A 20046-nucleotide genomic window follows, 5' to 3' on the forward strand; every position below is an offset into this window, starting at 1 on the left:
TAGACAGCACTGTGCTGAGTCCTATAAGGAATCCATAGCTGACCTGTGTCATCCTTCCCTTCTTATTGCAGAGGAGGCTCGCTGTGCAGTATGTGAGGGGCCAGGGGAATTATGTGACCTGTTCTTCTGTACCAGCTGTGGGCATCACTATCACGGGGCCTGTCTGGACACTGCTCTGACTGCCCGCAAGCGTGCTGGCTGGCAGTGCCCTGAATGCAAAGTGTGCCAAGCTTGCAGGTAAAAGTGGGAGGGCAGAAGGGAACCTTAGGTGAAGCACAGGTCAGGGTTGAAAAGGAGGGCAGGGAGAACCCTGTTACGTACCCCCGCAGGAAACCTGGGAATGACTCTAAGATGTTGGTCTGTGAGACGTGTGACAAAGGATACCATACCTTCTGCCTGACACCACCAATGGAGGAACTGCCTGCTCACTCTTGGAAGTGCAAGGTGAGTGTGCCCCAGTGCTGCCTTACTCTCCCTAATTCCACCTCCTGCAGTGCCCCAGGTTTCTCTGTTGGGACATGCCCTGTGCTCTTCTCCCGCCTTTGCATCTCTGTTGTCTGACTGGTGGCCATTTGGCTTGTTCCCTTCTGCTAGGCATGCCGGGTGTGCCGGGCCTGTGGGGCAGGCTCAGCTGAGCTGAATCCCAACTCTGAGTGGTTTGAGAACTACTCGCTCTGTCACCGCTGTCACAAAGCCCCGGGAGGACAGCCTGTCAGTTCTCGTGCTGAGCAGCACCCTCCGGTCTGTAGCAGGTAAGTGGTGTGGATTGGCAGAGATTGGGAGGGGGCCTGGGAGGTACTGAGATGGGCAGGGGTTGTGTTCAAGCAAACAGCCTTTGAGAGGAGGGCCCTCGGGTGAGCAGTACATTCCAGAGCATCCATGCCTCACCCCTGTGTGCTCTAGAGGGGTCAGTAGGTGATGCGAGTCGGCTTCCCGTGCCCTCTGCAGATTCTCACCCCCAGAGCCTGGCGCTACCCCCACTGATGAGCCCAGTAGTCTGTACATTGCGTGCCAAGGGCAGCCAAAGGGTGGACACGTGACCTCTATGCAACCCAAGGAACCGGGGCCCCTGCAATGTGAAGCCAAACCACTAGGTGAGTAGGGTTTGAGGGTTCCTGAAAGTAATCCCCTTCTATCCTGTGGCAAGGGCCAATCTCTGCTTTGCCCTGATCCTGTACTTGCTGTGGGGGTGCAGCTGAGCTAGGTAGGAGCAGATTGTGTTATGTCTGCAGGGAGAGAAGGGGCCCAACTTGAGCCCCAGTTGGAGGCCCCCCTAAATGAGGAGATGCCACTGCTGCCCCCACCTGAGGAGTCGCCCCTGTCCCCACCACCTGAGGACTCACCCACGTCCCCGCCGCCTGAGGCATCGCGCCTGTCCCCACCGCCTGAGGACTCACCCCTCTCTCCACCGCCTGAAGAATCTCCTCTGTCTCCCCCACCTGAGTCACCACCCTTCTCTTGCCCAGAGGACTCCCCCCCACAACCCCCACTTGATATACCCTTACCCCCACCACCTGAAGCATCACCCCTGTCCCCACCACTGGAGGAGTCTCCTCTGTCCCCTCCCCCTGAAGAATTGCCTACTTCCCCACCACCGGAAGCATCTCGCCTGTCTCCACCACCAGAAGAGTCACCCATGTCTCCGCCACCTGAAGAGTCACCCATGTCTCCGCCACCTGAGGCCTCTTGTCTGTTCCCACCATTTGAGGAGTCGCCCCTGTCCCCTCCACCCGAGGAATCTCCTCTCTCCCCGCCACCTGAGGCGTCACGCCTATCCCCACCACCTGAGGACTCACCCATGTCCCCACCACCTGAAGACTTGCCTATGTCCCCCCCGCCTGAGGTGTCACGCCTGTCCCCCCCACCAGAGGAGTCTCCCCTGTCACCGCCACCTGAGGAGTCTCCCACATCCCCTCCACCTGAGGCTTCACGCCTGTCTCCTCCACCTGAGGACTCCCCTACATCCCCGCCACCTGAAGACCCGCCTGCTTCCCCGCCTCCGGAGGACTTGCTCGTGTCCCTGCCGCTGGAGGAGTCACCGCTGTTGCCACTGCCTGAGGAACTGCAACTCTGCCCCCGGCCTGAGGAGCCACACCTGTCCCCTCAACCTGAGAAACCGCGCCTGTCTCCTGCACCCCAGGAGCCACGTCTGTCCCCTGCACCCCAGGAGCTGTGCCTGTCCCCTGCATCTGAGGAGCCACGCCTGTCCCCTGCACCCCAGCAGCCGTGCCTGTCCCCCGCATCTGAGGAGCCACGCCTGTCCCCCGCACCCCAGCAGCCGCACCTGTCCCCTGTGCCTGAGGAGCCACGCCTATCCCTTGTGCCCAAGGAGCTTCGCCTGTCCCCTGCACCCCAGGAGCCCTGCCTGTCCCCCGCGCCTCAGGAGCTGCACCTGTCCCTCATGCCCGAGGAGCCACATCTGTCCCTCGCATCCGAGGAACTACGCCTGTCTCCCCGGCCTGAGGAACCGCGCCTGTCCCCCCGGCCTGAGGAACCACACCTGTCCCCCCGGCCTGAGGAACCGCGCCTGTCCCCTCGGCCTGAGGAACCGCGCCTGTCCCCTCGGCCTGAGGAGCCATGCCTGTCCCCCCGGCCTGAGGAGCCATGCCTGTCCCCCCGGCCTGAGGAACCGCACCTGTCCCCTCAACCTGAGGAGCCCATTGAGGAGCCAGGCCTGTGCCCTGCATCTGAGGAATTGCCCTTATTCCTCCCACCCAGGGAGCCACCCTTATCCCCCGTGCTTGGAGAGCCGGCCCTGTCTGAGCCTGGGGAACCACCTCTGTCCCCTCTGCCTGAGGAGCTGCCGTTGTCCCCATCTGGGGAGCCATCTTTGTCACCTCGGCTGATGCCACCAGGTAAGGGGCACTTAGTACTCTGTTACTTTGGGACTGTCTTAACTCTTTATGGCACATCTAATCTAAGAGCCTCTCTTTTCCTCCAGATCCTCTTCCTCCTCCACTTTCACCCATCATCACAACTGTGGCCCCACCAGCCCTGTCTCCGTTGGGAGAGTTAGAGTACCCCTTTGATGCCAAAGGGGACAGTGACCCTGAGTCGCCACTGGCTGCCCCCATCCTGGAGACACCTATCAGCCCTCCACCGGAAGCTAACTGCACTGACCCTGAGCCTGTACCCCCTATGATCCTCCCCCCATCCCCAGGCTCCCCCATGGGACCGGCCTCTCCCATCCTGATGGAGCCCCTTCCCCCTCGTTCCCCACTCCTCCAGCATTCCCTGCCTCCCTCAAACTCACCTCCTTCCCAGTGCTCTCCTGCCCTTCCACTGTCGGTTCCTTCCCCCCTGAGTCCAATGGACAAGGCAGTGGAGGTCTCAGAAGAGGCTGAGCCACAGAAGATGGAGACTGAGAAAGCCCCAGAACCTGAGTGCCCAGCCTTGGAACCCAGCCCTACTAGTCCTCTTCCGTCTCCTCTGGGGAACCTTTCCTGCCCTGCCCCCAGCCCTGCCCCAGCCCTGGATGACTTCTGTGGCCTGGGGGAAGATACAGCCCCTCTGGATGGGACTGACACTCCTGGTTCACAGCCAGAGGCTGGACAGACCCCTGGCAGTTTGGCTAGTGAACTTAAGGGTTCCCCTGTGCTCCTGGACTCTGAGGAGCTGGCCCCTGTGACCCCTATGGAGGTCTATGGCCCAGAATGCAAGCAGGCAGGGCAGGGCTCACCCTGTGAAGAGCAAGAGGAGCCACGTGCACCAGTGGCCCCGACCCCACCTACTCTCATCAAATCCGACATCGTTAATGAGATCTCCAATCTGAGCCAGGGCGATGCCAGTGCCAGTTTTCCTGGCTCAGAGCCCCTGCTGGGCTCTCCAGATCCTGAGGGGGGTGGCTCCCTGTCCATGGAGTTGGGGGTATCTACAGACGTTAGTCCAGCCCGAGATGAGGGCTCCCTGCGGCTCTGTACCGACTCGCTGCCAGAGACTGATGACTCGCTATTGTGTGATGCTGGGACAGCTATTGGAGGAGGCAAAGCCGAGGGGGACAAGGGGAGGCGGCGCAGCTCCCCAGCTCGTTCCCGCATCAAACAGGTGAGGGGCTATCCGGCCGCTGGATGTGTTTGATGTCCCGTCACTGTCAGAGGTACGGTTCTGTCACTCACTGATACCTTCCCACCTGACTTATTGAATCCTGGGTTCTCAGAGGGAGAAGGCAGTGGCACCCCACTCCAGTACTCTTGCCTGGAAAATCCCATGGACGGAGGAGCCTGGTGGGCTGCAGTCCATGGCGTCGCTAAGAGTCAGACACGACCGAGCGACTTCACTTTCACTTTTCACTTTCATCCATTGAAGAAGGAAATGGCAACCCACTCCAGTGTTCTTGCCTGGTGAATCTCAAGGACGGGGGAGTCTGGTGGGCTGCTATGGGGTCGCATAGAGTCGGACACAACTGAAGTGACTTAGCAGCAGCAGGTTCTCAGAGATCCTTGAATTCATCTTGGGTTCTTGGTTACTCAGTCAATAGAATCGGTACTAGAAACTCAGATCTCTCAAGCTAGTCTTTTTTCTTACTATACAGTACCATGTTGGCCACTCTTTCTTGGAAGATCAGGAGTGGTTTGGACCAGAGCTACCTCCCTGTTGCTACTCTAGAGTTTGGGCTTCCTCCCTGGCCCTGACTGGGAAGCTTGGACTTTGTTACCTGCCATACCCTGTCCCTTTGTCTCTTCTCTTGCCTCTAAGCCTATGGACCCCACCTGTTAGCTCTCTACTCCTCCTGTAATTACCTGTTTCCTTCACTCAGGGTCGCAGCAGTAGTTTCCCAGGGAGACGCCGGCCACGTGGAGGAGCACATGGAGGACGTGGGAGAGGACGGGCCCGGCTAAAATCAACTACTTCTTCCATTGAGACTCTGGTAGTAAGGAGAGGCCTCCCATCCCCCAAACATGCTTCAGCTGGCCCCGTCAAGATTAAACACCCTTTAAGTCCTGCCAGTCCCCTGCACGCTCTGCCTGCCTGCTAGCCTAGGGCCTGTCCAGCTATGTCTGTGCTCCTTCTGTCCTCTTGGCCCCCAGGCTTCTCTGAAATGTGATGTTGGGCTGAGGCCCAATTTGGGAGCTGGGGTGTTCTTCTGCTTCTTAGTCCTGGTTCCTGGCCTTCATCTTAGCCGGGGGTTTATGCCGCCTTCCCCCAACACCAAAGAGGAAAGCAGCTTAGTCGGGGCAGATTTAGCTGCCTCACTTTGCACAACTCTCTGCCTATAAGGTTGCTGATATCGATAGCTCTCCCAGCAAGGAGGAAGAAGACGATGATGATGATACCATGCAAAATACTGTGGTTCTCTTCTCCAACACAGACAAATTTGTGCTAATGCAGGTACCGTACTTGACTCAAGTAGTCCCATCTTCAGCAGTAAGACCTGGCAGACCGAACGCCAGGATGGCATTTGGATACATGTGTTTTGGTGGGAGGGTAAATGAGGAAAACCAGAGACCTACTTTTCGGAATACTAGAAAATGAGCTTGACACTGAACTGGGAGCTGGGAATGTAGCAGTGAAAAAGGCAGGAACGATTTCTGCTCTATTGAAGCTCCTAGTCTAGGGAACGTATAATCTTGAAGCTACAGAATTTGTCGTGTATGTTACTGTAATCCCCATCAGTCTTCACCCACCTTTTCTTTCACTTCTCATTACCTCTATCCACGGTAGGCTGTATCATTTCAGATTACCCGATCAGACGAACAAGGCAGGCTAGCAAGGAGCAGGGTCCCGTGATGGCTTGCTGTGCCCTAGCGCAGGGATAGGCTTTTGGTTCTCTGACTCCCTCCTGTGAGATGAGCATCGTGGTCGGTCACGGGGACTGAGTGGTGCTGAGGCTGTGAGGCGGGACACGGGTCTCTGTGTGTCTCCCTAGGACATGTGTGTGGTGTGTGGCAGCTTTGGCCGGGGGGCAGAGGGCCACCTCCTTGCCTGTTCCCAGTGCTCTCAGTGCTACCACCCCTACTGTGTCAACAGCAAGGTGAGTTCAGAGCCCCAGAGATCTGGTCTGGGGAGTGGGGTCAGTTACTGCTCATCCTAGGTCTCTTTCCTGGCCACTCTACTTAAAGTGGCCATTGGTCATGGAACTTGTTCATCAATTTCCAGTGGCTATCAAATTCATCTTGGGAAAAATGTTTTGGAAACCATAGTGGTCTAATGAGTTTCTTTGTTACAGATCATGACTTACTGGTATAATTGAGTACATTGTAAAAATTGTGATAACTTTTCTAGTAGAAAACATGGTCTGGATATAAAATATAAAATCAGAACCAAACACATGTCCACAAAGAGAAAGCCGTGTTTTTGACTCAAGCATGATCAGTCATTTTGGGGTTTTCATTAACATTTAGAACTTGTCCACTGCTAACATTCACTGACTTGCAGCAGTAGCAGGTTCTACATGTTCAAGAAAAGCTGGGGGAAATACCACCTGGGTAGTGAAAGATCTTAACAAGGCAGTGGCTGGGTGAGGCTGTTCTTTGATCAGTGGAGATCCCTGGAAGCCTAAGTTTACGAGCCACTGTTTTAGGGGTGAGGGTGCTCCGTGTATCTTCCCTGTGCTCAAATGAAGGCCTGGCCTGGGTACGGGGGTCCTCCAGCCCCACCTGTGTAAGTCCCAGCACCCCTGGAGAGGTCTGCCCTGCCCTCTGCATCACCCCCTGAGGAATTGCCGTCTCCTGCACCAGATCACCAAGGTGATGCTGCTGAAGGGCTGGCGTTGTGTGGAGTGCATCGTGTGCGAGGTGTGTGGCCAGGCCTCAGACCCCTCCCGCCTCCTGCTCTGTGATGACTGTGACATTAGCTACCACACGTACTGCCTGGACCCCCCACTGCTCACCGTGCCCAAGGGTGGCTGGAAGTGCAAGTGGTAAGGAGACTAGCAACTTCAGGTGGGCCTGACATGTTAAGAGTGAGTATGATGTTGAACACATGGCTGAGGCTGGGTTTAGAAGGCCAGGCTGGTCTGGGTGCTCTGGGTAGGTCAGGTGTTGAGGGTCTGTCTTTCTGCCCCCACCAGGTGTGTGTCTTGTATGCAGTGTGGGGCCGCCTCCCCTGGCTTCCACTGTGAGTGGCAGAATAGTTACACACACTGCGGGCCCTGTGCCAGCCTGGTGACCTGCCCTATCTGTCATGCCCCCTACGTGGAGGAGGACCTGCTGATCCAGTGTCGCCACTGTGAACGGTGAGGGTGCCCGTCTCCCCCAGATAGGCCTCCCCGCCCCATTTTCAGCCTTGCGTTGTTTCTGTTCACCTCCTCCTGTCTCCTTTCAACCAGGTGGATGCATGCTGGCTGTGAGAGCCTCTTCACAGAGGATGATGTGGAGCAGGCAGCTGATGAGGGCTTCGACTGTGTCTCCTGCCAGCCTTACGTGGTCAAGCCTGCTGGTGAGTCCCGGGTGCTAGGGAGCGGGAGGAGGGGTCAGCGCAGGGGTGCCTTGCTCTGGGCCAGAGCCTCCAGCTGTTTGTCCTCTCCACAGCGCCTGTCGCGCCTCCAGAGTTGGTACCTATGAAGGTGAAAGAGCCTGGTGAGTCACAATAAATCTGAATGCCAGTGCCCGAGAAGACCCTTAGACACTTAGTCCAGCTCCAGTCCTCCAATTTTATCTCATTTTTCACAGAAAAAAGGCTAAGACCCAGGGATGTTGAGTGACCTGCCCAAGGTCACCCTGTAGGTCAGTGGTGAAGTTGTGGTGACACTCACGGCCTCTAGGTTCCTGGCAGAATTCCATTCACCAGCCAACATGGCCTTTGTACAGCCAGACTCTCATCTTTAGAGAGCTTCTGAACTCTGCTCTTTTTCCTTAATGAAGAAGCTCTGCCACCTCCATCCATCATGATGTAGGCACTGCTCCTGGCATCTGGGGCACTATGAGCTGGCATTCGGCAAGGAGGGGCCCTCCTTGGTCCACATAGCCAGAGAATATATTCGGTGACCTGAGGGTTCATCAGGAGCAGAGTCCAGCTTCAGCAGCCGCTGCCTCTCAGACCCCCTCGGGTCACTGCAAGAGCACTCAGGCCTCAGCTGGTGCCCGTCGGTGGTCTCTCCTCTGTAGCCCTCAGACCCCAGTCTGGACTTCAGTCTGTCTCTCATTGCTCTTGTCCCAGCTAGGGACTTAGGCAGAAACTCAGAGTCCCAGTTTCCCTGGGGCTCCATGGGGTCACATGCTTCCCCCTCTTTGTGCAGAGCCCCAGTACTTTCGCTTCGAGGGCGTGTGGCTGACAGAAACGGGCATGGCGGTGCTGCGTAACCTGACCATGTCGCCTCTGCACAAGCGGCGTCAGAGGCGTGGACGGCCCGGCCTCCCAGGTGAGGCGGGGCTGGAGGGGGCCGAGCCTTCAGAGGTCCTGGGCCCTGATGACAAGAAGGATGGTGACCTGGACACGGACGAGCTGCTCAAGGCTGAAGGTCAGCCTAGGGGTCTCGGGGAGCACCAGAGTTCTGGGAGCATGCCTGTGAGAGTTGTTGGGTCAGGGCAGCATTGTCACTCCCAGTCACCCTTGGGCCCCTGTGGGTCTTGTCCGATGGCTCTGTGGCAGCGAACTCGGCTGTCTGTTCTTTTTTTTTTTTGCCTGTGTTGTGTCTTTGTTGCTGCATGTGAACTTTCTCTAGTTGCTGTGAGTAGGGGCTACTCTGTAGTTGCAGTAGACAGGCTTCTCATTGTGGTGGCTTCTCTTGTTGCAGAGCATGGGCCCTAGGGTGTGCGGGTTTTAGTAGTTGTGGCTCACAGGCTTAGTTGCTCCTTGGTGTGTGGAATCTTCCTGGACCAGGGATCAAACCCATGTCCCCTGCATTGGCAGGCAGATTCTTAACCACTGGACCATCTGGGGAGGAGTCCCCAGTTCTCAGTTCTTAACTGACAGGATGACAGGGTTCAAAGGGTCCAAGCCTCTGACCTGTCTCCATCTCTTTTGTCTCCACACACAGGTAGTGTGGAGCACATGGAGTGTGAAATTAAACTGGAGGGTCCTGTCAGCCCTGATGGAGAGCCTGGCAAAGAGGAGACCGAGGAGAGCAAAAAACGCAAACGCAAACCCTATCGGCCTGGTGAGGCCCTGGGATGTGGGTGGGATGGTGAGGGGCAGCTTACCAGGTCCCCAGCGGCTTCTCAGCCTCAGCTCTGCCTCCTTACAGGCATCGGTGGTTTCATGGTGCGACAGCGGAAATCCCACACACGTGTGAAAAAAGGGCCTGCAGCACAGGCGGAGGTGTTGAGTGGGGATGGGCAGCCCGACGAGGGTGAGACGGGTGAGGGCTCCAGTGGGGCCTGGGAGAAGGTGGGGCTCGCAGGACCCGTGGGACACTGCCGGGGAGGCCGGGGGCAGGGGTGCTCTCAAAGGGTCAAGGAGGTAGTGGGCCCAGTTGGTGTCGGGGGAGAATAGGCAGAAAGTGTCCCCAGGCTAACCTGGCTGGGGGCAGCATGCTCACAGTCCCCAGAGAGGCTGACCCTCCTGTTGGGTCCTCAGTGTTGCCTGCCGACCTGCCTGCCGAGGGCTCTGTGGACCAGAGCTTAGCCGATGGGGATGAGAAGAAGAAGCAGCAGCGGCGAGGGCGCAAGAAGAACAAACTGGAGGACATGTTCCCTGCTTACCTGCAGGTGGGTCTTAGGCTCTGAGGGCCACTGGCCAGGCTCCTGGCCCGCAGGGCCTGAGAAAGCCTGTTTCTTTCCACCTCCTCCCACAGGAAGCCTTCTTTGGGAAGGAGCTGCTAGACCTGAGCCGGAAGGCCCTGTTTGCAGTTGGCGTGGGCCGGCCAAGCTTTGGATTGGGAACCCCCAAAGCCAAGGGCGATGGAGGCTCAGAGAGGAAGGAGCTCCCGACCTCACAGAAAGGTCAGTCATGTGGGGGTAAGGTAGTCTGAAGGGGTCCAACCTCACTTTGTACTTGGAAGCTGGTAAAAGATTTTGGTGGGGAATGGGCTGGTCTCTAGGAGTTGAGGGTTGGCCAAGGGCTCTGGCCTTGGTGCTGGGGTCCTGTTCTGGGCATCTCTGATTGAAGTGGGGCTGTTGCTCATAGGAGATGATGGTCCGGATGTTGCAGATGAAGAATCCCGTGGCCCTGAGGGCAAGGCTGATACACCAGGTGAGGGCTTCTGGGAGGACTGGGTGCCATCTTGGTTTTGCTTCTGTCAACCTGTTCTGCCCCTGAGCACCATCAAGGTTGGAGGCTGGAAAGTGTTTCAGGCCTTTTGTGGTCCTTGTCAGAGTGGCAAGTGTGGTGGCTCTACACCGACTTTAGCTGATGGGCTTTTCTTGGCAATTGCAGGACCTGAGGATGGTGGCATAAAGGCATCCCCAGTGCCCAGTGACCCTGAGAAGCCAGGCACCCCGGGTGAAGGGATGCTTAGCTCTGACTTAGACAGGATTCCCACAGAAGGTGAGGCTGGGACCCATACTCTGCATGTATAAGGGTCCTCTCTTCTGCCTGAGGGACTCATTTATATTGCTCCTCTGGTGGGGAGTCATGCGCACCTTCCCTGGTATCCCCTGAGCCCTAGTCTTCCTCAGCAGCATCTTTCCTTGATCCCTCACAGAACTGCCTAAGATGGAATCCAAGGACCTGCAGCAGCTTTTCAAGGACGTTCTGGGTTCCGAACGAGAGCAGCATCTGGGTTGCGGAACCCCTGGCCTGGACGGCAGCCGGACACCGCTGCAGAGGCCCTTTCTTCAAGGTGAGCCGATGGGGGTGGTTTGAAGACTGGGTGGGCAGGTATCAAGCCTGCCTCCAGACCGGGCCGCTTGCTCCCTCTCTCTGATCCTATGCTTCTTGTAGGTGGACTCCCTTTGGGCAATCTCCCCTCCAACAGCCCAATGGACTCTTACCCGGGCCTCTGCCAGTCCCCATTCCTGGATTCTAGGTTGGTATTTGTGCTTAACCTCTGTGGGCAGTCCCTTCCCTCCAGTGGGGCCACGCTGGGGGCGGGAACATTGGACTCTCGGGTGCTGCTGTGGCAACCCCTCCCTCCTTCTGCTGCCTTGCTAGTGACTGTCCTCTGTTGGGGCAGGGCAGTAGCCTGGGGACTCTGGGAGGTTTGTCTGGGGTGGGGCTTGGCATCCCTGCCCTCTGTGACTCTCTGCCCCTGCGCCCCAGGGAGCGCGGGGGCTTCTTTAGCCCGGAACCCGGTGAGCCAGACAGCCCCTGGACAGGCTCGGGGGGCACCACGCCCTCCACCCCCACCACCCCCACCACGGAGGGTGAGGGCGACGGGCTCTCCTATAATCAGCGGAGTCTTCAGCGCTGGGAGAAGGACGAGGAGTTGGGCCAGCTCTCCACCATCTCACCTGTGCTGTACGCCAATATTAACTTCCCCAGTCTCAAGCAGGATTACCCAGGTACCTGTGGGACAGAGCAAGGGAGACAGCCTACAACACGACCAGCGCAGGGGTCACCTGCCAGTTCTCCTCTCACACGTCGTCTCTGTCCTCCAGACTGGTCAAGCCGCTGCAAACAAATCATGAAGCTGTGGAGAAAAGTTCCAGCTGCTGATAAAGCCCCCTACCTGGTGAGACAGAAGGAGCCTGGAGTGGCGTGGGAAATGAGTCATGGGCGGCGTGTCTTCGGGAAGGTCACCCTCATTTCTTCTACTCCCCACTTTCATAGCAGCTGGGCCAGTAGGGGTCGGCTTCTGGGTGGGGAGTGTGAGGGCATGGTGAGGGAGTGGGACTGGGCTTGAGACTGAGTCCCAGCCTCAGGCTGTGTCCTCTGTTCCTCAGCAAAAGGCCAAAGATAACCGGGCAGCTCACCGCATCAACAAGGTGCAGAAGGTGAGCGGGCTCAGGGTGCCCGGGGGCATCCAAGTCTGGTTGTGGGGCAGCCTCCCTGCAGGTGGGGGTCAGAGGGCCTGCCCGCAGCAGCCTGACTGTTGTCTACCTGGTTTCCTCCTGTAGCAGGCTGAGAGCCAGATCAACAAGCAGACCAAGGTGGGCGACATGGCCCGCAAGACTGACCGACCGGCCCTACATCTCCGCATTCCCCCCCAGCCAGGGGCCCTGGGCAGTCCGCCTCCCGCTGCTGCCCCCACCATTTTCATTGGCAGCCCCACTCCCCCCGCCGGCTTGTCTACCTCTGCGGACGGGTTCCTGAAGCCGCCGGCAGGCACGGTGCCCGGCCCCGACTCGCCTGGTGAGCTCTTCCTCAAGCTCCCGCCCCAGGTGCCCGCCCAAGTGCCTTCGCAGGACCCCTTTGGACTGGCCTCTGCCTATGCTCTGGAGCCCCGCTTCCCCACAGCACCACCCACCTACCCTCCCTATCCTAGTCCGACTGGGGCCCCTGCACCGCCCCCGACGCTGGGTGCCTCATCTCGTCCTGGGACTGGCCAGCCAGGGGAGTTCCACACTACCCCACCTGGCACCCCCCGACACCAGCCCTCCACGCCTGACCCCTTCCTCAAACCCCGCTGCCCCTCCCTGGACAACCTGGCTGTGCCTGAGAGCCCAGGGGGAGGGGGAGGCAAGGCTGCTGAGCCTCTGCTGTCGCCCCTGCCTTTCGGGGAGTCTCGGAAGGCCCTGGAGGTGAAGAAGGAAGAGCTTGGGGGATCCTCTCCGAGCTATGGGCCCCCAAACCTGGGCTTTGTTGACTCTCCCTCCTCAGGCCCCCACCTGGGTGGCCTGGAGTTAAAGGCACCTGATGTTTTCAAAGCCCCCCTGACCCCTCGGGCATCTCAGGTAGAGCCCCAGAGCCCGGGCTTGGGCCTAAGGCCCCAGGAGCCACCCCCTGCCCAGGCTTTGGCCCCTTCTTCTCCCAGCCACTCGGACATCTTTCGCCCTGGTCCCTACCCTGACCCCTATGCCCAACCCCCGCTGACCCCTCGGCCCCAACCCCCACCACCTGAGAGCTGCTGTGCCCTGCCTCCCCGCTCACTGCCCTCTGACCCTTTCTCCCGAGTGCCCGCCAGTCCCCAGTCCCAGTCCAGCTCCCAGTCCCCATTAACACCCCGTCCTCTGTCTGCTGAGGCTTTCTGCCCATCCCCTGTTACCCCTCGCTTCCAATCCCCTGACCCTTATTCCCGTCCACCCTCGCGCCCTCAGTCCCGGGATCCATTTGCCCCATTGCATAAGCCCCCCCGCCCCCAGCCCTCTGAAGTTGCCTTCAAGGCTGGGCCTCTAGCCCACACTCCGCTGGGGGCTGGGGGTTTCCCAGCAGCCCTGCCCTCAGGGCCAGCAGGTGAGCTCCATGCCAAGGTCCCAAGTGTGCAACCCCCCAATTTTGCGCGGTCCCCTGGGACCAGTGCATTTGTGGGCACCCCTTCTCCCATGCGTTTCACTTTCCCTCAGGCGGTCGGGGAGCCTCCCCTAAAGCCCCCTGTCCCTCAGCCTGGTCTCCCTCCACCCCATGGGATCAACAGCCATTTTGGGCCCGGCCCTACCATGGGCAAGCCTCAAAGCACAAACTACGCAGTAGCCGCAGGGAACTTCCGCCCATCGGGCAGCCCCCTGGGGCCCAGCAGCGGGCCCACAGGAGAGGGCTACGGGCCATCCCCGCTGCGCCCCCCGTCAGTCCTTCCCCAGCCCGCACCCGACGGGCCCCTCCCCTGCCTGCCCCATGGGGCCGCACCCCGGGCAGGCATCACCTCTCCGGTCGAGAAGCGAGAAGACCCAGGGGCTGGCACGGGCAGCTCTTTGGCAGCACCTGAGCTTTCAGGTACCCAGGACCCAGGCATGTCTGGCCTCAGTCAGACAGAACTAGAGAAGCAGCGACAGGTGGGTCGACATCTCTGTTTGTGGGCCAGCCCTTTGGGCTTTGGTGCTCGTCCAGTGGACTTACTGTCTTGTCTGTACTCTGCACAGCGCCAGCGACTGCGGGAGCTATTGATTCGGCAACAGATGCAGCGCAACACCCTTCGGCAGGAGAAGGAGACTGCGGCAGCTGCTGGAGCAGTGGGACCCCCAGGCAGCTGGGGTGCTGAGCCGAGTAGCCCCGCATTTGAGCAGCTGGGTCGAGGCCAGACCCCCTTTGCTGGGACCCAGGTAGGTAGAGTGGCAAGGGGTGGTGGATCCAAGATGCAGAAGGTGGCCGCACTTTCATCTACCCTCATCTTTCCTAGGACAAGAGCAGCCTTGTGGGGCTGCCCCCAAGCAAGCTGGGTGGCCCCATCCTGGGGCCAGGGGCTTTCCCCAGTGATGACCGACTCTCCCGGCCACCTCCACCAGCCACCCCTTCCTCTATGGATGTTAACAGCCGGTGAGGCTCCTGGGCTTCCCTCGGGGAAAAATCAAGGGAGTCTATTATATCCAGTGTGCACTGCCCCTGATTTTCCTGTCTCTCTAATCCTCAGCATCACTTTCTTTTCTTCCCCATTCCTTCCCCCTCACTGCATTAACTTTTTCCTTCTTTAGGGAAGCCCATGTTCTAGCTCTTTTTTCATTCTGATTTTATCTTACTACTGCATATACTTCCAGGCAATTGGTGGGGGGCTCCCAAGCCTTCTATCAGCGAGCACCGTATCCTGGGTCCCTGCCCTTACAGCAGCAGCAGCAGCAGCAACTGTGGCAGCAGCAGCAGCAGGCAACAGCAGCAGCTTCCATGCGACTTACCATGTCTGCGCGCTTTCCCTCAACTCCTGGGCCTGAACTTGGCCGCCAAACCCTAGGTTCCCCTTTGGCTGGAATTTCCAACCGCCTGCCTGGCCCTGGTGAACCAGTGCCTGGCCCAGCTGGTCCTGCCCAGTTCATTGAGTTGCGGCACAATGTACAGAAAGGACTCGGACCGGGGGGGCCTCCATTTCCCGGTCAGGGCCCTCCACAGAGACCCCGTTTTTACCCTGTAACTGAGGATTCCCACCGACTGGCCCCTGAAGGGCTTCGTGGCCTAGCAGTCTCAGGCCTTCCTCCACAGAAACCTTCAGCCCCACCAGCTCCTGAACTGAACAACAGCCTCCATCCAACGCCCCACACCAAGGGTCCCAACCTGCCCACTGGCTTGGAGCTAGTCAGCCGGCCCCCCTCCAGCACTGAGCTTGGCCGCCCCCCTCCTCTGGCCCTGGAAGCTGGAAAACTACCTTGTGAGGATCCTGAGCTGGATGATGACTTTGATGCCCACAAGGCCTTGGAGGACGATGAGGAGCTTGCTCACCTGGGCCTAGGTGTGGATGTGGCCAAGGGAGACGATGAGCTGGGCACTCTGGAAAACCTAGAGACCAATGATCCCCACCTCGATGACCTGCTCAATGGGGATGAGTTTGACCTGCTGGCCTATACTGACCCTGAGCTGGACACTGGGGACAAGAAGGACATCTTCAATGAGCATCTGAGGCTGGTGGAGTCGGCCAATGAAAAGGCTGAACGAGAGGCTCTGTTGCGAGGGGTAGAGCCAGTACCCTTGGGCCCTGAGGAGCGCCCTCCCCCAGCCGCTGATGCGCCTGAGCCCCGTCTGGCGTCAGGGCTTCCCGAGGTGAAGCCCAAGGTGGAGGAGGGTGGGCGCCACCCTTCCCCTTGCCAGTTTACCATTACCACCCCCAAGGCAGAGCCAGCACCTGTCACCACTTCCCTAGGCCTGGGGGTGAAGCCAGGTCAGAGTGTGACGGGCAGCCGGGACACTCGAATGGGCACAGGACCTTTTTCTAGCAGTGGGCACACAGCTGAGAAGGTCCCCTTTGGGACCACAGGAGGACCACCAGCTCACCTGCTGACGCCCAGCCCACTGAGTGGCCCGGGAGGGTCCTCCCTACTGGAAAAGTTTGAGCTAGAGAGTGGGGCCCTGACTTTGCCTGGTGGACATGCATCTGGGGATGAGCTGGACAAGATGGAGAGCTCACTGGTAGCCAGTGAGTTACCCCTGCTCATTGAGGATCTGTTGGAACATGAGAAGAAAGAGCTGCAGAAGAAGCAGCAGCTTTCAGCGCAGCTGCAGCCTGTGCAGCAGCAGCAGCCCCAGCAGCATTCCCTGCTCTCCACCCCAGGCCCTGCCCAGGCTGTGTCTTTGCCCCATGAGGGCTCTTCTCCCAATTTGGCTGGCCCTCAACAGCAGCTTTCCCTGGGACTTGGAGGCTCCCGACAGCCAGGCTTGGCCCAACCATTGATGCCCACCCAGCCACCAGCTCATGCCCTCCAGCAGCGCCTGGCTCCATCCATGGCCATGGTATCCAACCAAGGGCATATGCTAAGTGGGCAGCATGGGGGACAGGCAGGCTTGGTGCCCCAGCAGAACCCACAGCCGGTGCTGGCACAGAAACCCATGGGTACCATGCCACCGTCCATGTGCATGAAACCACAGCAGCTGGCAATGCAGCAGCAGTTGGCTAACAGCTTTTTCCCAGATACAGGTAATCTCATCTTGGGGGAGAGACTGGCTTAGTAACTCAGGAGTGATCACGGTTACCACTAACTGAATTCTCTCTGAGGCTGCAGCCCCAAGATACTCCCTAATTAAAGGAGACCGGACACAGAGAGTGGTGTAGGCAGAAACACTGTAGCTTTTAAGGGAGAATAGTGCCTGGTATCTAGCAGGTGTTCAGATGTTTGAGTGAATGAACAGAATGGACACCTGAAGTCTGATTAGCAGAGTCCTTATAGCTGTGGTGAGACCCAGAGCTTAGGACTTGGAGCAGAGTGGTGCGAGAAGTAGTTGGCCTGGTAAAAGATGTAGTGAGACTCAGTGGCAGGAAAGTCAGGTATATTTGGAGACCATGAGTGGACTGCTTAGGCTGGGGTAGGCTTTGTGGAAGGAAGTGAGTGGGCACTGCCGTAAACTTTGGAGAGGTGAGGTGGGGGCCCAGATTGAAGAAGACCTCAAATTATAATAGTATCTATTGAATAATGACTGCTAAACACTGTGCTGAGCACTTTGCATTTACTGTGTGATATAATCATCACAACAAAAACATTAAGTAGGTACCATTATTATTTCTTTTTAACTTAATTTTGTATTGGGGTATAGTTGGTTGACAATGTGAGAGCATCAGGTGAACAGCTAAGGGACTCAGCCATACATATACATGCATCCATTCTCCCCCAAAGTCCCCTCCCATCTCGGCCACCACATAACATTGAGCAGAGTTCTGTGTGCTATACAGTAGGTCCTTGTTGGTTATCCATTTAAAATATAGCAGTGTGTACATGTAATAGGTACTATTATTATCTTATAGAAAAGGAAACTGAGGCAGAAAGATTAACTCGCTCGATATCCTACAACTAACAGTTGGAATTTGAAGCCTGGCCCTCATATCCTTTTAATTGTTTTACCACCTCAGAATAACCAGGCGGAGGTGTTTGGTTAATCTTCTTAAAAGTAAGGAGTCAGTTAAGCTTTCTGAGTAGTGGAGAAATATGCAGTGTATAAGATTTTAGAATGATTTGGTGTCTGCTTGTTTCTCTTTTTCTACCCAGTGTCCTGGACAGGCAGAAGAGTGGTTTGTAGGTGGTGTGTGTTGTGGCCAAAGCAACTCTGGCATTGGGCTTTGGCACTCTGCCCACATCTTGGGTTCTTGGGCTGCACTTAGTTGTCCTAAGAACATGACATTTTTTTTTTTAAGAACATGACTTTTGAAGAATGCTTTCTAGGTCATAAAGTAAACTCGTATTCTGGTCATATTTGATCTTCTCAGTAGCTCCGTGAGATAAGCAGACTAAGGAATCATGATCTCTGTCAAATAGAAGAATAAACTGAGGCTCATAGAGGTGAAATGACTTTAATACATTGGTTCAGTAAATATTTACTGAGTACCTTTTCCTGACACCATGCAAGGTGAATAATAGAATTGAGTCACCTATGCTACCTGGCTCCTAGTCCAGTGGTCTTTCCACCATGCCATGTCATTGTTCTGCTTGGCTTGGTGGAAGTCAAGGAGTTGCAACACCAGACATTGACCTCAATGCCAGGCTCACTTGGCTCTTCTGTCTCTAGACCTGGACAAATTCGCTGCAGAAGATATCATTGATCCTATTGCAAAGGCCAAGATGGTGGCTTTGAAAGGCATCAAGAAGGTGATGGCTCAGGGCAGCATTGGAGTGGCACCTGGTATGAACAGGTAAGATGTATGGGGTGGGAGCATTGGCTTTTTCCTTTTCCAGTCCTTCCCCTGTTCTTCGTGATCCTCCTTCCTACTTGTCCCACCTCTTTGCCCTTCAACTTTCCCCATCACTAACTCATCCTCTTTGCATTGGCGGACTCCAGGCAGCAAGTGTCCCTGCTAGCTCAGAGGCTCTCAGGGGGGCCCGGCAGTGATCTGCAGAACCACGTGGCAGCTGGGAGTGGCCAGGTAAATGGTCTGGTGGGAGCAGGAACTTGGCTCCTATGCCTTTGAGCCACCCTTCTTAGGGCCTGGTACAGAACAATGACCCTTCAACAATCTTTCTCATCCCAGGAGCGGGGTGCCGGTGACTCCTCCCAGCCTCGTCCCAATCCACCCACTTTTGCCCAGGGAGTGATCAGTGAGTATGGTGATGGGGAGGAATGTGCAAGGAAGTGGCTTGGGGAAAGAGGGGTTTGGATCCCCTGACACCCGTCCACTTCCTTTCCCAGATGAGGCTGACCAGCGGCAGTATGAGGAGTGGCTGTTCCATACCCAGCAGCTCCTACAAATGCAACTGAAGGTGCTAGAGGAGCAGATAGGGGTGCACCGCAAGTCCCGGAAAGCCCTGTGTGCCAAGCAGCGCACTGCCAAGAAGGCTGGCCGGGAGTTCCCCGAGGCTGATGCTGAGAAGCTGAAGCTGGTTACAGAACAACAGAGCAAGATCCAGAAACAGCTGGATCAGGTAGGGAAGGCAGACTTCAGCTTAGCAACCAGGAACCTGGGAAGAAGGGTGGCACAGGTGGGTAGCCTCCCTGCTGACCTCCCTGACCTTCCTGTGTTAGGTCCGGAAGCAGCAGAAGGAGCACACTAACTTAATGGCAGAATATCGGAATAAGCAGCAGCAGCAGCAACAGCAGCAGCAGCAGCAGCAGCAGCAGCACTCAGCCGTACTTGCCCTTAGCCCTTCCCAGAGTCCCCGGCTACTCACCAAGCTTCCTGGTCAGCTGCTCCCAGGCCATGGGCTGCAGGCACCTCAGGGGCCCCCTGGGGGGCAAGCTGCAGGTCTTCGCCTGACCCCCGGGGGCATGGCCCTACCTGGACAGCCTGGTGGCCCCTTCCTAAACACCACCCTGGCCCAACAGCAGCAACAGCAACATTCTGGTGGAGCTGGGGCCCTGGCTGGCCCCTCAGGGGGCTTTTTCCCTGGCAACCTTGCTCTTCGAGGCCTGGGACCTGACTCGAGGCTTTTACAGGAAAGGCAGCTGCAGCTCCAACAGCAGCGCATGCAGCTGGCCCAGAAACTGCAACAGCAGCAGCAGCAGCATCTCCTAGGACAGGTGGCAATCCAGCAGCAACAGCAGCAGGGCCCGGGAGTACAGGCAAACCAGGCTCTGGGTCCCAAGCCCCAGGGCCTTCTGCCTCCCAGCAGCCACCAGGGCCTCTTGGTCCAGCAGCTGTCCCCCCAACCACCCCAGGGGCCCCAGGGCATGCTGGGCCCTGCCCAGGTGGCAGTATTGCAGCAGCAGCAACCACACCCTGGAGCTTTGGGCCCCCAGGGCCCTCACAGACAGGTGCTCCTGACCCAGCCGCGGGTGCTAAGTTCTCCCCAGATGGCACAGCAGGGTCAGGGCCTAATGGGACACCGGCTGGTCACATCCCAGCAGCAGCAACAGCACCAACAGCAAGGATCCATGGCCGGGCTTTCCCATCTTCAGCAGGGTCTGATGCCACACAATGGGCAGCCCAAACTGGGTGCTCAGCCCATGGCTGCCTTGCAGCAACAACAGTTGCAACAGCAGCAGCAGCAGCAACTTCAACAACACCAACAACTTCAACAACAGCAGCAGCAACAGCAGCTACAACAACAGCAGCAGCAGTTACAACAGCAGCAGCAGCAGCAGCAGCAGCAGTTACAACAGCAGCAGCAGCAGCAGCAACAGCAGCTTCAACAGCAGCAGCAGCAGCTGCAACAGCAGCAGCAGCAGCTTCAACAGCAGCAGCAGCAGCAGCTTCAACAACAGCAGCAGCAGCAGCAGCTTCAACAGCAGCAGCAGCAACAGCAGCTTCAACAGCAGCAGCAGCAACAGCAGCTTCAACAGCAGCAGCAG

The 20046-nt window shown here is 57.6% G+C and overlaps 1 protein-coding gene across 5 annotated transcripts in view; it reads left to right on the plus strand.

The window, feature by feature from the left end:
* Positions 1–20046, plus strand: part of LOC120861279 (histone-lysine N-methyltransferase 2D-like) — a 41274-nt gene that overhangs the window by 8218 nt on the left and 13010 nt on the right. For 2 of the 5 annotated variants that reach the window (XM_040236904.1, XM_040236908.1), the window contains exons 7-40: positions 72–237; positions 330–444; positions 595–752; positions 949–1094; positions 1233–2855; positions 2942–4044; positions 4757–4870; positions 5218–5328; positions 5867–5971; positions 6678–6859; positions 7010–7174; positions 7268–7377; positions 7470–7517; positions 8177–8398; positions 8918–9037; positions 9125–9238; positions 9457–9587; positions 9674–9821; positions 10006–10071; positions 10255–10365; positions 10523–10660; positions 10762–10846; positions 11080–11321; positions 11418–11491; positions 11703–11753; positions 11877–13688; positions 13776–13955; positions 14033–14169; positions 14388–16249; positions 17830–17953; positions 18100–18184; positions 18290–18356; positions 18448–18680; positions 18781–20046. The exon at positions 18781–20046 is cut by the window's right edge and continues 1674 nt beyond it. In XM_040236904.1, coding sequence (XP_040092838.1) covers positions 72–237; positions 330–444; positions 595–752; positions 949–1094; positions 1233–2855; positions 2942–4044; positions 4757–4870; positions 5218–5328; positions 5867–5971; positions 6678–6859; positions 7010–7174; positions 7268–7377; positions 7470–7517; positions 8177–8398; positions 8918–9037; positions 9125–9238; positions 9457–9587; positions 9674–9821; positions 10006–10071; positions 10255–10365; positions 10523–10660; positions 10762–10846; positions 11080–11321; positions 11418–11491; positions 11703–11753; positions 11877–13688; positions 13776–13955; positions 14033–14169; positions 14388–16249; positions 17830–17953; positions 18100–18184; positions 18290–18356; positions 18448–18680; positions 18781–20046 — 11414 coding nt within the window. The remainder of the gene's footprint in view (positions 1–71; positions 238–329; positions 445–594; positions 753–948; positions 1095–1232; positions 2856–2941; positions 4045–4756; positions 4871–5217; positions 5329–5866; positions 5972–6677; positions 6860–7009; positions 7175–7267; positions 7378–7469; positions 7518–8176; positions 8399–8917; positions 9038–9124; positions 9239–9456; positions 9588–9673; positions 9822–10005; positions 10072–10254; positions 10366–10522; positions 10661–10761; positions 10847–11079; positions 11322–11417; positions 11492–11702; positions 11754–11876; positions 13689–13775; positions 13956–14032; positions 14170–14387; positions 16250–17829; positions 17954–18099; positions 18185–18289; positions 18357–18447; positions 18681–18780) is intronic. The other 3 variants (XM_040236907.1, XM_040236906.1, XM_040236905.1) reach the window with 3 other exon arrangements.

This window comes from Oryx dammah, unplaced genomic scaffold, assembly GCF_014754425.2.
Source record: "Oryx dammah isolate SB20612 unplaced genomic scaffold, SCBI_Odam_1.1 HiC_scaffold_11232, whole genome shotgun sequence".
Lineage (NCBI taxonomy): Eukaryota > Metazoa > Chordata > Mammalia > Artiodactyla > Bovidae > Oryx > Oryx dammah.